Source organism: Myripristis murdjan, chromosome 10, assembly GCF_902150065.1.
Source record: "Myripristis murdjan chromosome 10, fMyrMur1.1, whole genome shotgun sequence".
Classification (NCBI taxonomy): domain Eukaryota; kingdom Metazoa; phylum Chordata; class Actinopteri; order Holocentriformes; family Holocentridae; genus Myripristis; species Myripristis murdjan.
The window spans coordinates 19,645,961-19,662,063 of NC_043989.1; the positions used below are offsets into that span (position 1 = coordinate 19,645,961).

The 16,103-nt window shown below is 41.3% G+C and overlaps 3 protein-coding genes across 4 annotated transcripts; 1 reads left to right on the plus strand and 2 right to left on the minus strand.

Annotated features, from left to right (window-relative positions):
• Window positions 1–1,363: 1,363 nt before the first annotated feature.
• On the plus strand, window positions 1,364–4,863 carry fgf1a (fibroblast growth factor 1a). Its single transcript, XM_030061892.1, has 4 exons — window positions 1,364–1,495; window positions 1,586–1,925; window positions 3,827–3,930; window positions 4,093–4,863. Exons 2-4 carry the CDS (start codon window positions 1,763–1,765, stop codon window positions 4,291–4,293), a joined length of 468 nt encoding a protein of 155 aa, XP_029917752.1. The 5' UTR covers window positions 1,364–1,495; window positions 1,586–1,762; the 3' UTR covers window positions 4,294–4,863.
• Window positions 4,864–5,614: 751 nt separating this feature from the next.
• On the minus strand, window positions 5,615–12,600 carry ndfip1 (Nedd4 family interacting protein 1). Of its 2 annotated transcripts, none has more exons than XM_030061891.1 (8): window positions 12,418–12,600; window positions 11,507–11,600; window positions 10,270–10,409; window positions 10,041–10,128; window positions 8,343–8,467; window positions 8,084–8,150; window positions 7,714–7,822; window positions 5,615–7,464 (listed from the first exon to the last, which is right to left on the minus strand). In XM_030061891.1, exons 1-7 carry the CDS (start codon window positions 12,451–12,453, stop codon window positions 7,716–7,718), a joined length of 657 nt encoding a protein of 218 aa, XP_029917751.1. In that variant the 5' UTR covers window positions 12,454–12,600; the 3' UTR covers window positions 5,615–7,464; window positions 7,714–7,715. The 2 variants fall into 2 exon arrangements, with proteins under 2 accessions (XP_029917751.1, XP_029917750.1); XM_030061890.1 differs by having other exon boundaries at window positions 5,615–7,483.
• A 598-nt stretch (window positions 12,601–13,198) lies between these two features.
• On the minus strand, window positions 13,199–15,837 carry gnpda1 (glucosamine-6-phosphate deaminase 1). Its single transcript, XM_030062846.1, has 7 exons — window positions 15,673–15,837; window positions 15,321–15,448; window positions 14,818–14,919; window positions 14,539–14,721; window positions 14,203–14,387; window positions 13,839–14,013; window positions 13,199–13,525 (listed from the first exon to the last, which is right to left on the minus strand). Exons 2-7 carry the CDS (start codon window positions 15,442–15,444, stop codon window positions 13,467–13,469), a joined length of 828 nt encoding a protein of 275 aa, XP_029918706.1. The 5' UTR covers window positions 15,445–15,448; window positions 15,673–15,837; the 3' UTR covers window positions 13,199–13,466.
• Between the last annotated feature and the right edge of the window lie 266 nt (window positions 15,838–16,103).

The window sequence follows — 16,103 nt, forward strand, 5'->3', positions numbered from 1 at the left end:
AGCATATGTGCATATTTGTGAACATCTACAAAATGGGTCTTAGGTGTCTCATTCTTTTAACTATTCAGTGTTACAGCTTGTGAATCTATTAAATGTCACACTAGTATAAAACATCAAATTCATGCAGCGCTGCACGTCTTTTGGCCGTGAGCACATACAAATGAAGGTAATGCTGAAGTGTTAATTGATTTCACTAAATTATATTTTAAGTATTTACAGTGCACAGTAGATGGGATGGTAAAGGTAGGGGGAGGGGTAAGACCTCTGACCCAAAAAAGCCGTCCTCTCACGTTGTGTCCTTGCATTAACTTGTGGTGAATGAACAATGAGCTAAAAGTAGTGCTGGCTTTGCTGGGGACCCGCTGAGACCCCCTCGAAGGCTGCTGGAGGTCCCAGATGCTGAGTAAGACAACAGCCAACTTTTCAACAGTTGAAACTTTTTAAAGCTTTTTAAATCCACTGTGATGAACTCAAACTCATGGTTGTGAGGTTTTGCACAGTTAAAAACTCTCTCCTCATGCATCCTGGTTTGAAGGCCTCTTGCTTAATGTTTGTAATGGTCGTGTTAAAGGTTACATACAATGAAATCATAGGGTTGGTATTTGTTCTCTGTAAAGCTACAGCACTGTCAGCACAAAGTTACAGTGCTTTATTGTCATGGCTATGAATCATAGGATGTCTGTCAGGGTTCTTGTGAATGAGCTTGTACACACTTACAGCTTTTGCTAAGTCGTGCAAATGTTGGTATTTATGACAGATTGTAGGCTGCAAATAGACAGCAACAGACAACACTGCCAACCCAGACAAGCACAGGCAACTGCAGAACTGATACAGTCAAAAGTCTAAACCATGCATTTAAAAAAGAGCATGAGTTCAATTCTCTGTGAGTGAAAAATATTGTTTTTCTGTGGTAGAAATATCCTTCAGAATAAATTGTTAATGTATGTTTTAAACTGTCCCATTGTTACCTAATGGATTGCAATGTCTCATTTTGTTATCAAAGTGCTTATGCCATTACAAAGTCAAAGGCAGCCTATGACAGTGAAGATGGCTGCTGCAATTTGAACGCTACTTTTTCAACTGAAATGTCATTTGACAGTCTTCCTTGGCAAAACAACTTCAGCAACTCAGAATTGAACTGACAACACAAGTACAAGAAACGCCAACTCCCAACACTTTCCTGACTTTAGCCATAGGGGCGTGGCTTGCATATATGTGGGCGTGGCCTGTCCTACCTGCAGGCTGCACATAGACACACTTGACACTAAAGTTAACCCATTTGTTTGCTCACTCAGATACCACATGGTGTCTCCTGACCAGACCTGGGCAAGATCTTATTTCCCATTAATTGAATTTCCTGCATGGTTTCTTGCCGTCAGATGATCCTGGCTGCTGGCTGCAGGCTACAATGTGGGTGTGGCCCTTTAATTGTCAATTACCGTCAGCCACTGAGGGCCTGACTAATCATCATTTTGTCTGTGGTTCATTCTTCCAGGTGCACTTTCCTCTCACTTCCACCCACAGAGTAGTTTAATTGTTCTGGCTGAATGACTGAAACACGTTTCTCTCTTTTCCAAACCTGAAGCTCATGTGTGACAGGGATCTGGCTCTCTGGGTCCATGCATGTGGAGGTCCAGCGCTCGGTGACGCGCAAACCTCTGTGTGCGCGCATGGGTCAACAACACCTGATCGGTGTGATCAACACAGTGAAGCCTCCGGACTGCAGCGCACACACTGCCGGTGGTAACGGGGCTGTGGGTTCATGCATAAGGGGATGACGGATGGGGAGGTGGTGGTTCTGGACAGCCACCCGCAGCCGGACTACCGAAACCGGACGCGGCTGTACTGCATGAATGGCGGACATCACCTCCAGATCCTCCCGGACGGGACCGTGCAGGGCAGCAGGGAGGACTGTGACGCTCACAGTGAGACTGCAGCACTTTCATTCACAATTTCATATGAATGGGCAGGCCTGATCGCCTTGATGACATTAATTTCAGTAAATACAGAGGGTTCATCAAGTTAGAGATGAGCTATTTGTCTTTGAAATCGGTTTTAGAAAATGAAAAATGGGGCTGCCTGAGCCAAGATGGCATTTAAAGGGGGATGCTACCGAATTTCAGCTTAGTAATGGATTTAAAGCTCACAGATATTCATCAAGGCGATGAATATGAAAATTGACACTATCATTTACAGGCTGGTGATGGGGATGCAGGCATAAAAAGTTGCAGTGAGCCTAAAAACCTATATGAAATTTCATAATAGAACTTAAAGGAAATTGTCTTGGTTACACAGAATATTGATGCGGATGTCATTGTAGATTAAAGACACACCATAATTATAATAAAGTCCTTACAAATATTATGGGGATGCTTTTCTGTTTGTGGTATTGCCAAAAATTTGTATTCTTGAGAAAAAAATAAAAGTGAAAAACAGCAAAGGGTATTTAGATGTTATAGAAAAAATGTAGATCATTTCAAAACCTTTCAAATATGAAAGGTCATGGATTTGTTAGGAGTTATTTGATGTGAAATACTATATAGCAAGTGTGACTTTTTGGCTGGAGAAAAGGAGAGCTTCAGTTTAATTAATAATTCATAATGTTATTATACTTTGGATAAGGACAGTGAAGTCAATTCATGAACATACAATCTCCCCAAACCAGAAAACTGAGGAGGATCTGCCAGAGGAGCTGTCCCACTGACAACTGAGTTTGTCAGCGCCAGAATATTATCATGTTATGTAATTTTTAAGTGCATTAAAATACTGCTACAAAATTCCCAAGGAAGAACTCCCAGTTATTTTTTTCTTGTCATATCTAGTTTATAATTTGTTAACATTGCAGTCACAAGCTGTTGTGTCAGAAAATCAAAAGTTAATCAAACATGGGTATCCTGAAAAGGATGGCGTGGGTTTGGCTGCTTTCTGCTTTTAAAAAGTTGGACTGTTAAATTTATGGAGGTGACACCAAACTCGTTTTCCCCACCAAGGTTTAAGGTCACTGTGTCATCATAACTCAGAAACTCAAGTATCAAAATTTTCTCCACCCTTATGACTACATCATCTCCCTGGATTATGTTTTTTTTTTTTTTTTTTTTTTTTCATGTAGCATATCTGATAGCTCATGAATGCATCATCTGGTTGGTGGCTATGACAGGGAGTTATTCATATTTGTAACTAGATGATTTCACCGATGAGCTGCTGCCCATATGCCTGAAATGTGAGTTCATCGGTGAAATCAGCTGGTGGAGGAAAAGCCTCCAGACTCTCAGTCCCGCATGGCCGACATGGAAGCCACTGTCCTACATCAGGGGATTAACACGGAGGATTTTGTTTTTATCTTTTATTTATTTATTTTAAATTGAGTGGTGTCGCTTTTTAAAAGTAACAGCGGCACACATTAGACCGATATGGATCAGTGATCAGTGCTATGAATAAAATGAGTTTGTTTTACAGTGATATCATGCACATTTCATGTTCTCAGATATATCAAAAAACAAAGTAACAACACAGATACTTCATAGTAATTCTAAGTTTATGAGCACCGACTGGCAAACACACCACTTTGTCCTTCAATACATTTTTTATCAAAGAACAAGGGTTTTTAAATGTTGCCATCTTTACCCTGATTATAATATCTGAAAGGAGAACAGAGAGAATATGTGGGACAGTTTGTAAATGACGTACGAGATTAAGGTTTACTTTGGTCTCTCAGATTCGGCCTTGCCATTTTGTGTTATCAGATAACAAAGACTATTTTTTTTCAGAATTTTATTTATATGTTGCAGTGTTTCCTTTGTGTTTCAACATTTTCTCTCTCTCTCAGCTGTTCTGAAGCTCAAAGCTGTGGACCGAGGTGTGGTGGTCATCCAGGGAACAGAGGCAGGGCGATACCTGGCCATGAACGATGAGGGGCGCCTGTATAGTTCAGTGAGTATCTTCACTGTAGATACATAACATCATGATCACATTGATTCAAAACCTTGACTGCTCTCCTCAGCTGCCGATCTTCTCCCCTCTCAAACCAGCATGGCCAAAACTCCCCAAAATGTGCTGTCACCTGTCTGCTCCTGTTTTGTGTTTATCTCCCAGCCCACAGTCACTGACGAATGCTACTTCCTGGAGAAACTGGAGGAAAACCACTACAACACTTATCAACCTCAGAAGTATAAGGAGAGGAACTGGTATGTAGCGCTGAAAAAGAACGGAAAACCCAAACTGGGCCCAAGAACCCACATCGGACAGAAGGCCATCTTCTTTCTCCCCCGGCAGCTGGATGACACGGGGGAGTGACGCCGCGGAGGCTGCATGCGGTCATCTGAGCGCCGGCTGCATCACAAGCCACACTGACACAGCTCCCACTCGTCTAAAGGACCCAATTCAGATTTTTTCTCATATCTGATGTTTTTGTCTGCGACTGTTCATATTCATCTTTACACGTGACCTATATCTCACCTCAGTGTGAACAGATCTGTACCATGACCTCACATTTACAACAAACATGCTGCTGAACAGAAAACATCATTTGCATGACAGTTCATCATCACTTTGAGTAAATTAGTAATGCAGGCATTCATTTCTTTTATAGTTTGCTATGGTAACAGTGCGTCAGCTGTTCAGGCTGAGGGAAAGAAGGCAAAAAAGGGGCTTTGATTAAAGCGTCTTCCCATGTATCTGTTTAATTTATAACCTCTTGCCTCCCTGCAGTTGCTGCTGTGATCCTCCATATTTTATATTGACGCACTGATAGAGATATGAGTGTGCTCAGTGGGAGAGAATTTCAGTCAGGTTTTTTTTTTTCCTTTTGCTGTTCACATTGAAATAAAAAACAGATCTTTGCCATATTTGAAAAAAAAAAAAAAAGTCAGATCTAGGCCACATTGTACTGGCTGTCTTAATGTAGTCATAGGAATACCTCACCCAAAATGCATTTACATTTAGTCCATTTAAAGCTGCACTAGGATTTTTTTTTCATGTTAATATACATCAATCATAGCATAAAAAATTGGGTCTGCAGAGATGTGCAACTTGGTGTCAGGTATGGCTTTCTTGGTGTTGTTCTTGGTTAACAGGAAATGGCAAATCAAAATCTAAGAGCAAAATGCAAAGCTGTGAACTCAAAAAATAATGGAACCTCCTCACCATACAGACCTGTGACTTCTGGGTTTTCAAGCTTCACATTGCAAGCAGTCACCACTTGGTGCCGCCACTGTGCAAAATCACCTTGTGCAGCTGTAAATGGCGCATTTAGCCGATGCTCTTATCCAGAGCAGCTCTTGAATAACACTTTGACTGTAGCGCCCATTTCACAACCCCTTTGTTTCACAGTACTGACCTATAACAGAGATGCATTATTGTAAATGGTGTCAGAAAATGCCCATTGAAAAGAAACCAGTGAGCCATTCTCTTATGTTTTGGTTATGGCTGCCTGGGGAGACTGAATGTAGTATGATGTAGCATCAATATCACATTGCATCCCACTGATCTATAAATACATTTAAAAGTAAGTTAATCCATACTGACTCAAGGTATATTTGACTACCAAGGTTTCTGTGAGTGTTGAAGCGGTCTATGGTTGGCACAGCTGCAAGGAACATTGCTAAATCAGAAATGACGCATTAAAAGTGACATTTATTTAACATGAACAGTTTAAAACATTTCATAACAACAAAACCCAAAGGCTGCAGCTCTACATCACATAGAAATAAGCATATGCGTTTGTATCAAAGCCATGGTAGCAGTATTGAATACGAAATGAATGGAGAAGGCAAACAGTTGAGTTTGCTACAACAGACTGACTCATACACTGCATTCAAATCCATGTTAATTTCGTCCACGATTAACAGCGATTACCTCAGTATTATTGTTGTGTGTCCTAAGAAAATATAACAGAACGCGATGCTGCACCACCACACCGTTCGTTAAGTTTCACCTGTCTGGAGTTTAAATCGCATAGTGGGGAAAAGTCCCCCTGGGTTTTTATTGGTATGTTTCCAAAAGTGCACCTGCATACAACATTCTTTGATATCATAGTTTTGATACCTGACTAACTTACACACTATGTATAATTTTCTAAAAAAAAAAAAAAAAAAAAAAGAACAAAAAAAGAACAAAAATAAACATCTGTTTCAATCATTTTCAATAACCCCCCCCCCCGACTACTGAATCTCAGGGCAAAAATCCACCTTGAAATGAAATTCATGCATTATTTTCATGCTCTTGGATAACTGATCAAAGAGCTCACTAAAGCGTCATGACAGCCAAGCCTCTCCTGTGTCATGACATCAGGGGTTTTTCCAGTGGCAGTGAATGAGATGCTTACGTTTTGACTCAGTGAGGGGTCATGCAAAGGTCAGTGCTTCACATCCAAATGAGTTTTTTTTTAAGATATGAACCAGAAAATGTGTCCATATGTCCATTAAAAAGAAAGAAAGAAAGAAAGAAAAAAAAAACACCCTGGGTGTAGCCTTCCCCTTCACTGTCAGTGGAGCTGCTCCAGCATTTTTCACTCAACATTCTGGCCGCCTGGTTTGCAGTCATATCTGATTTGTTCATGTTCACAAGTGTAGACTGAACTGGTCTAACGTCATGTGACAGGAACTCCTTCCCATGGTGGATTTTCCCCCAATTTAATGTACAACATAATCGCTTAAGGGCAAAATCATAATGTCTGACACATGAATGCAAGTTCATGCAAGTTCAGTTTTCATGTCTACTCTGCTGACATTGTGTCTGATTTGGATAAAACAGCTGAACTGCACACATGATTGTTATATCATGAGAATGCCCTTTTATGAACAGTTTGCAACGACTCAAAAGCAGCAGAGAACACTGCCCTCTACTGGCCAGAATAAGGGCAACACTACTTAAAGCCAACAGGTGAGTGAGTATTTATGTGGTAATGCACATAATATCAACATTAACATTTACTGCCTAGTGATACCTAGCTTTTTGAGGTGTGTGTATGTGTGTGTGTGTGTGTGGTAATCTGTAAACACCCTATAATAGTCACAATAAATCATGAAGTGATATTACTGTAGATTACAAAGTGCATTGCATGCTTATGGACAGTCTACAAAGTGTTGTCGCTTTATAATAATACCTGTTGGCTTTCAGCAAAATGTCACCAACATGAGACTCTTCCCTATTTATTGACTTCAAAGGGCAGATGCATGCTAGTACGCTACCATCAAATGATATAAGGCATTACTTATACATTACAGATGTAAATGTGAATAGCACTTTACATTCGCCACTAATGAGTACATTGAAGGACTATTACTGTTACCGTTTTCCATTAATAAATTTTCAAAATAAAAACAAGTGATATAATTCCTGAATATTTTAGTGAGCTGTCTTCATCCTCATCTGGCTGATTGTTGATAAGTGTCTTCATTTTAGTTTGAAACTCCTCGCTGAGTTGATGCCTGTTTTGCTATGTTCAGTTCTTCTATATCCAATCTCCTAAATCCGATGGACAGATCTGCAAGTCATATTTACGTGCAGATGAAACAATCCGTCTTCAGCAGCATAAGTACATACACATTAGTCAAGTTAACCATCAATGCTTTAAGCAAGCAATGGCTTTAATTTAATTCAGATGTTGTGTGCATGGAAATGTACCAAAAGAGAGACCTATAGTTCCATAATGTGACTTGCAAACTGGCGTAATGCGACTTGGAAGCACAAGTTAGACAATTTAATTTGCCTTACCTCTAATAGATGAAGAGTACCCTTGTTCTGGGAAGGGTGGCGTAGGAGGGATCAACCAGTTTACGCACTCTGGAGTAGTTAACAAACCCTCTGATGAACAGCATGAAGCCTGAAGTCCAAAGAGAAGGTCCATAATGCATGCAATTAAAATCATAAAACAACATTTATCATAGTAATCATTCACAGTGTTGAAATGTGACAGGCAATATGCCAGTTTCCGAAAAACATTTTGAAGAACCACAATATAAAACAGCTGTACAATAATTAATACAATATGAAATGTCAGCGTAATACTAAGCATTGCAAGTGATATAGAAATACTATTTTTAAATATGTAAAATCTAGCAGTAGCATCATGTAACTAACTCACCCAGGGCCAGGAACACCCACCACAACCAGTACTGTCCATCAAAGTAGCCAGGGAAGTAGGTAGAAAACTGAAACAAGTAAAACAGTGTCATTTAGGAGCAATACAGCGATGCCTAAAATCCTACCTGTGTCTGTCAACCACCACAAGAAATGGGCCCTAGAAAGTACAGCTAATCCAGTACCATCAAATCTTTACATAACCTTTCAATACTTTAACTGGTTAACATTTAACAAGTATGTATTCAGTAAGTGGCTCTTACCCTGACAATGAGAACCCATTTGATGAGGGACAGGCCAAATCCGGAGATGGCCCCGTATCGGCCGGCAGCTGATGTGGTCAGACAGAATGATAGGAAGAAGCCGATCCAGTTGAAGAGGAATGCCACTAAAGACAGAGAGAATAGTTTGCCAAGTCAAGAGAGAGACAACACTTTTTTGATCTCTATGTTTGCCAAGAAAGCTCAACAAAGGACACACTGTCTTTCTTGGGTGAAAATCTCTAACTTGTCCTGTTTTAGCTGGAAGTGCTACATGCTCCTCTGTGGGCCAAGAATGTTCTATGACCTTTGACTTGATTAAACCATTCAAATCTACTAGATAAACTAAATAAATACATGGTGGCAAAGCTTCAAACGACACAAACAAGAGAAATGCTATTTTTTCAGTGATGTCCTGCTTCACATTCACACAAAGACACACAGCCAGGCCTTGGAGCTGCTCGGTAAAATTTAAGTCCTGTGCTGTTGGCTACAGAGCAGCTCCACTGGGGTAGTTAGGGCTTTAAGATAAAACCAGGGATTTCCCCAATTTCCACGGTTTGTCTTCCACTATAGCAGCAAGAAGCGTTCAGAACGATGTTCAGATTACAACAGAGAGCGTGCAGAGACCAGTGTGTTGCTCATGTGCCCTCAGCTCAGCAGCTAAAGGTCCCCACCCTGGTTAATATGGCACTCTCAAACTAAGTAATTTCACTTTCAATGACTCTAACTTTTGTAATGTCATATCTGTGCCATGAGACTGACCAAGAATTATTTTTAATGAAAGCATGAGAGCATGTCTAACCACAGTAATATGATTTCAGGATTGTCAGATTTGTTTTTTGAGCTGGTCCACACATTTCAGGGTAGGTACTGGTCTGAGGAAACTTCATTAGTACAAACAGTGAACTCGCACACACTTCCACATGTTAGGTAATCATTTATCAGAAGACACTGATGCCTTCGTCTGGTCTAAAGACATGAGTACACACAGGTGTTACAAAAGAAGGATTGTAAGTTGACCTTCCACCTTTCCAGCACCTTGCTCAAGGGTGTCCAGACCAGGGCTATTATAGTTATAGCTGCATTTTAAGATTTTTTCAATGGCATTTATGCTTTATTGGATAATAGAGCCAGGAAAGTCAGGTGAGAGAGAGAGGGGATGACATACAGGTTTTTATCTATATTTCATTTTGACTTTTTGTTTTCAATTTCAGTTTTGTTTTCATTAGATTTTAAAGCAGGTATGCTAGTTTTAGTTAGTTTTAGTTTAGTTCTTATTTTTGAAAATGCTTAATTCTAGTTTAGTATTTATTAGTTTCAGTATTAGGTTTAGTCATTTTTTAATATGTGGTATTTGTCAAAAAAGTCAGAAAGTGTAATAAAAACTCAACAAAACATTTTACCATTAAAAAAATGTATGTAAAAGTAACTTGAGAGATGAAAACTAACTTTTATTTTTATGTCAGTTAATGAAAATGTTTTTTCATACCTAGTATTTGTTATTTCATTAGTTCTTGTTAACGATAATAATAACCTTAGTCTAGAGTATCACTGTTGCAGGAAAGGATAGTGTTTATCTTTCACATTTACAAGCAGTCATTTCACAGACGGCCATAGATTTCACCAGCAACCTTCTGGCATTCAGTTCTCTGAAAATCACTGTATTGAAATCAAGAGAAATGACACGGAGCCACTTACTGAAGAAAGTGAGCATGAAGATGCCATCGTTCCCTATTCGCAGCTGGTCGGCATCTTCAAAGTCATCCCGGGCCACAAAGTCGTCCTCCTACACCAACAGTACCATGGGAGTAAGGAAATAGGTGGACGTGACATTTATTTAAGAGAGCTGATTTTGATTGGTGCATAACTAGACACCTCAGAGATACAAAACACTTCTGAATGTCATGTGAGAATGAAGTGGTGGTACCGTGACTCTTCCGGTGACCAGCGGGATCGCGGCCTCTGCTTTGGTTCTCTCAGCTTCATCGTAGGAGGGAAGTGTGGTGGCAACGTTGTAGGATGGCGGGTTGGGAAATCTCCCTCCATCTTCCTTATAGTCAAAGAAAGCTGTGAAGGAAACACACACAGCTGTTAGTATGACAATAGAGGAGTCTGACCTCAACATTAAATTAAATGCACGCATGAAATAAACTTACTAGTATAACCAGCAAATCTAGCATCCTCTTCATGATGTAGTCTAGGCTAATAGTAAATGCATGAGTAACAAAAAAAAAAAAAAAAAACAAGAGGCTAGCCTTCAGTGTGTTTCACCTCTACATATCGTTTGTGGTTTTTGGCAAAAACCTCAGAGCAATCACCCACCAGTTTTAATCCCTCTGGGGCCCTGCAGACTGTCACCATCACTACTGCATTTATATATAGACCTAGTGCTCAAAAAAAAATTATTCAGACCGCAACTACCTTTAAGGTATTTATTGAGCAGGACTTGCATTTTAGAGCTCCCTCTTTGGAGCATTTATATATAGACAGATGGATTCAGATACAGAGAAAGAGGTACATAAAATAAAAAAAGACATCAAAAAACACGAGACAGCAATCTAATTCTGTTTAAAGGCTCAAAGTTTTCATTTTGCCTGTCAATACAGGATCAAAATTGAGTTTGCAAAAAACATTAATGCCAGTAGGAACAGCTCAAGGGCAGCTAGTGCTGAACAGTGCCGGTTCACCAGCTGTTAAGGAATATCTCCTTTCACTTCCTTAAATGGAAAAAGGAGCATGGAATTGGAGAAGTGCTTTGTCACTGTAAGATAAAGGGGTGGAAATGAACGAGTTACAGGAGGAAATAAGACATTTAATACTATGTTTGTTGTTTTTGTTATGAGTCATGCAGGACTAGTTTTTTTCTGGATCACATGGCCTTTAGTCAGAAACCCTCTTTTTGTTTTTGCAAAGGCAATCAGCACTAAACCACGTCTGCAGGTTCACTCAGGAAGGGTTACAAGAATGTGTCCTCTTATGCAAGGCCACGGCCCTTGCCCTGCTTTGAAGTCTTGGACACTGCAAGAGACACTACCAGTTTTTCAAGAGGGCCTTGCACACAACAAGCTAATCCTGATGACAACTTTCACAATAATGTTAATGTTTCGTCGAGCACGATTCAGAGTCATCCAGCGTTGTGTGATAGGGTTGTGAAGGCGTCAAACCTGCATTTGCTGCAGCGATGCTGCTGTAGGGTGGGGGTGCGTCCTGGGCAGGAGCCTCCTGGGACGGCTGGGCAGGCTCCTCCTCGTTCACCAGCTGAGAAACGATACAAGACAACACAGGCAGCTTCAACACAAGGACAACACACCTCCTCTGGGCAAGCCCTATGAACTGGCTGCAATCTATACAAATCAAGTTAAGATAAAATTAAAGATACAATTTAAGTCAGGGGACAAAAAACATCTGAGCCACTTCTACATATTAATCTTCAAATATGTCTACTGAATGAGCAGAATTCAAATTATGTGGCAGCCCACTGATCAACAAGTGGCTTGTACAGATTACTCTGAAACCAGTCCTTTACCAAAGTGCTGGTGTTACCCACAGCCTCACCATATCAGTGACACCGCCAGTGACACTTGGACTGCTGTGACATTAGCAAAACTGATTTATTAGCAATTAAACTGTGGCGGCTGGGGTGGCTCTGATCAGGATTTGATAGAGCAAATGCAGTAAACGCTGGGTGACACAGGCAATTCAGTGCAGTGACATCTCAGCATGTCTGTAAGCTGTTTGGATCAGCTGATCTCCGGGGACTACTGAATGGACGGGTTAGTCACATACTGGGGCAAAACCACACCAGTCAGCATGCGTGCCCAGGCCAGCAGTAAACATGACTGAATTTGGCTCACACACACAGGGTACACACGATGACTGCACTGTTCATATCAGCACATCGCTTCAGACTGAAAACTGGCTGAGATGTGTGACACCAGGTCGGGCCCGTCCGTAAACAAACGGCCGCCAGGCTCCTTGTTTTCTTTTCACTGACAGGCTAGCTACCCCTGTTAGCTAGCAGAGCTAACTTGGCCGTTGCTGTATTTTTTGAGCTTCCAGACAAAATGTTACGTACCTCTTGATACCTCACGTTGCTGTTTTGTTCTGCCATGCTGGAAAGAGACGTATAATGTTGAAAACGTCCACGGAAAAGGGTGAGAGATGCGTTAAAGCGCAGGAATCTCGCTGACGAAGTAGCAAAGATTAAGCTGCCTGGTGCTAGTCGGCGGCCATCTCCTTCTCTCTCTCCCCTCCCGACTCCCGGTAGTTGGCCTTTACGCTGCCTTCAGGTGCTGTCGGAAATACCGCAAATGCAAATCGACTGCATATGAACGTCCTCATAAAGCGGTGTACATGACTGAGGTCAAACTGACTTTATGCATCCTAGTTCCTTCAGTCCTGTCCCATTAAGTAGCAGAGAGCAGACGCCACATCATTGAACTGAAAGAAGCTACTTTCTACTGCTATCTACCAGTGAGTATTGAGTATGGATGGTGTCGACTAGAGCATGTTATCGAGATTTTTCACAACAGTCAGACATGAAATAGTACCGAAATAGATACTGACGCCATTAGTGTCACCTGTGTATACCCTTATTATTTTTTGTCTTCAGTGAAAAAGGTCGATGGAGTCTATAATGCTATTATTCCCCGAAAAAAGTGTGAGTGGTTGGAATTACAAGCATATGGGGGAGTACTAAAAAGCAGCATTAGGTCCTCTGCGTTGTCATGTGACGCATCGGAAAACTGGATTTATGACATTTGGAAAATACCATATGCATTAGATGAAACAGACTGATTCCAAGTCTGATTTGATATTTTTAGGGGGAGAATGAAGCACCACTATTGACACCCAGAGATATAAAAATTAAACGCATTTTTATTAAAAGGACATATAAAAAGCAAGGCCTTTGAACGACTGACAAAAAACTTTCAAGTCTGCAATGCACAAATTAGACTGGACCCAACGATTTCTAGAGGGATTAGTTGTGTTTACAGCATAGAATTACTTCCAAGAACTCCTTGTCCCCCCCCTGATGAAACCAGGCTTCTCCACCAGAAGACAGGAATCATTTGAAGAGTTTATTTTCTTTATATATCCACATGATTTGGACAGAACTCCTCATTACTTCTTAGGTTCAGAAGGAAGTGGGTCCACCAGCTTGTTATGCACATGCATCATTCCTGAGAGAGACAGCAAGAAAGAAAGGTATGCATTCATGCAGATGTGTTAACTGATTAAAACTGAAATATATTTGGAGTACGTCTGAAAAGCCTTGATGGAGACACAGTTGCCAAACCAGGTCCACATATCGCTCTTGCTTTCTATCTCAGCACACAATTATGCAAAAATCTACATTTTCTACAATTTGTGTCTTTACTGCAATGATCAGAGAAGCATTGTCTACAAGGCCATAATGCAGCTTCAGTGATTCAATGCAACCTGAATGCTTAAGTAAGTCCATGTGAGCATCGTGTGTTTTGGACTCAGCCTCACCTTTAAAGTATTTCACAGTTTTGACCCGCAGTTCCAGGGTGGCATCCTCGTCACAGACAAACACAGTTTGTGGGTGCTGCTGGAAGGCAGACACCGTCCACATGTGATTCACACCCTCCTCTATGGCTTTGTATAATGCAAATGCCTTGTGTGCACCAGTGATGAGAATCATAACCTGAGAAGAAAAGTAAACGACACCATTGGTGATAGCCAGAAGACAATGGAGTTTTATCTGCAAAGCACAGTTACCACAGCAAAAAATGACTCTTATGCATGATAAATTAGCCTTTTACAAAGAAAGGCCACAGGTAAGAATTACAAAACAACACATACATTGTGAAGGTGAAATTCATCGGCTGCTCACCTCCTTTGCATCCATGACAGTACCCACTCCTACAGTCAGTGCCATGGTTGGCACCTTTGACAGATCCCCATCAAAGAATCTGGCATTTGCCAGGATGGTGTCTCTCGCCAAGGTCTTCACCCTGGTCCTGGAAACCAGGCTGGAACCGGGCTCATTGAATGCAATGTGGCCATCCGGTCCAATCCCTGGAGAGGAGCATCAATCATTTTCCTGATGTTCTACAGTACACACTATTGAAGCTTCAATCAGTATTTTTTTTAAAACCACACCTGGTCAGATCTGAGCAGGACCTGTGTGCTTTGTTTGATTTGGTTATCAATATTATGACCGCCTCACCTCCAACGAAGAGCTCAATTCCGCCAGCAGCTTTTATCTTATCCTCGAAGGCCTGGCACTCGTCCTGAAGGTTGGCAGCGTTACCGTCGAGGATGTGGGTGTTCTCTGCCTTGATGTCGATGTGCTTGAAGAAGTTATTCCACATGAAGGAGTGGTAGCTCTCGGGGTGATCTCTGGGAAGCCCTGGTGGATTTCACAAAGGCTCGTATGAGGTCATGACTAACTAAACCATTTACAGTGCACAAAGAGACAAACAGAGAGAGAGAGGCGGGGACGTACCTACGTACTCGTCCATGTTGAACGTTTTGACATACTGGAACGAGATCTCTCCCTTCTTGTAATACTCAATCAGCTTCTTGTAGCAGCCCAGCGGGGTGCTTCCTGAGGGCAGACAGATAAACTGCACTGACACACTGACTGACTGACTGCACGGCTGCTGTCATGCTGCAGCCTGTTCACGGGAAGTCCACCAGTAGCTGCAAAGACACTCGTTTACCAGTACTGCTGGGCTGATTACTTCAAGAGTCATCATTTTTACATGCAAAAGTCAATACACGAGAAAATATCCAGGAATTCATTGTGGAAATCAGAACAGAAGCTGCCTGTGGTCTTGTATTAGGATGTTCAGCAGGCTTTGCTTAATAAAGTAATGTGGACAGTCAGTTGCAGAGATTGGGCTTCAGAAGCAAACATCCTTACTTTTTGATCGGTGATCGTGACTAAGAGCTGTCATTTGGAGAAAATACAACTGGTGTAACGCGTTACTGGCGGTGATTGCTTACCTGTGGGCAGCCCCAGAGTGAAATATCTGTCCGCACCAGGCTTGAAGAGCAAAATCTTGTTCCTGATGTACTTTGCAGCCCACTCGCTCGCCTGGTCGTAGTCGTTGAGGATGATGAGCTTCATGGTGCTGGGAAAGACAAGAAGAAAGAGAGAGAAAGAGAGAGAAAGAGCGGTCGGATTGGCGAGGCGCACAAGAACTAATGTGGAAGTAATTCAGGTCAACACACCTCAATCAGACTTTAGACTCATCAAGACATCCAACGAGGGAAATGAGATCACCGTGAATACCTGCGGACCGCCACGACCGTCACTTTTCTTTTCTTTTGTTTCTTTTTTTAAAGACATACTTACAATGATGCAGGAGTGTCGCGAGTCCAAAACTTTCACCGTTGCATTGGTAATAAAACACGGAGGAGGGGGGGAAAAAAGTGCATCCACCTCTCCGTTTGGCTCTCTGTTGTTCTCAGTCGCAGCAGGAACTGAGGCTGGATCATATGACTCGTAAGGACGGATGCAAACAGCGCTCCTGCAGTCCACAGGCCAAATCAAACTACTGGGGAATTAACTCAGAAAGCCTTTAATTGTCTTTGTCTTGACATCGGGAGCTTTGCAATTGATAAGCCAATTAAAGACAGATAATAAGCACACGTCTAATAAAAACGAAAGTAAAACAAATACTATAAAAAAGAATGGATGTTGCGCTTAAAAAAGACTTCACATCATCCTACTTGATCTAAATATTCAGTTTAGTATCAATACATTATCAGGTGATTTTTAACTTA

Bases quoted from the DNA above. Each gene is read 5' to 3' on its own strand.
- fgf1a (XM_030061892.1), top strand. From the start codon at position 1,763: ATGCATAAGGGGATGACGGATGGGGAGGTGGTGGTTCTGGACAGCCAC. The intron at 1,926-3,826 runs GTGAGACTGCAG...TCTCTCTCTCAG, and splicing joins GGAGGACTGTGACGCTCACA to CTGTTCTGAAGCTCAAAGCT. The intron at 3,931-4,092 runs GTGAGTATCTTC...TTTATCTCCCAG, and splicing joins AGGGGCGCCTGTATAGTTCA to CCCACAGTCACTGACGAATG.
- ndfip1 (XM_030061891.1), bottom strand. From the start codon at position 12,453: ATGGCAGAACAAAACAGCAACGTGAGGTATCAAGAG. The intron at 8,468-10,040 runs GTAAGTGGCTCC...CTCTGTCTTTAG, and splicing joins CTTCATGCTCACTTTCTTCA to TGGCATTCCTCTTCAACTGG. The intron at 8,151-8,342 runs GTAAGAGCCACT...TACTTGTTTCAG, and splicing joins AATGGGTTCTCATTGTCAGG to TTTTCTACCTACTTCCCTGG.
- gnpda1 (XM_030062846.1), bottom strand. From the start codon at position 15,444: ATGAAGCTCATCATCCTCAACGACTACGACCAGGCGAGCGAGTGGGCT. The intron at 14,388-14,538 runs GTGAGGCGGTCA...GCTCCTCTCCAG, and splicing joins AATTGAGCTCTTCGTTGGAG to GGATTGGACCGGATGGCCAC. The intron at 14,014-14,202 runs GTGAGCAGCCGA...TTTTCTTCTCAG, and splicing joins CTGTCATGGATGCAAAGGAG to GTTATGATTCTCATCACTGG.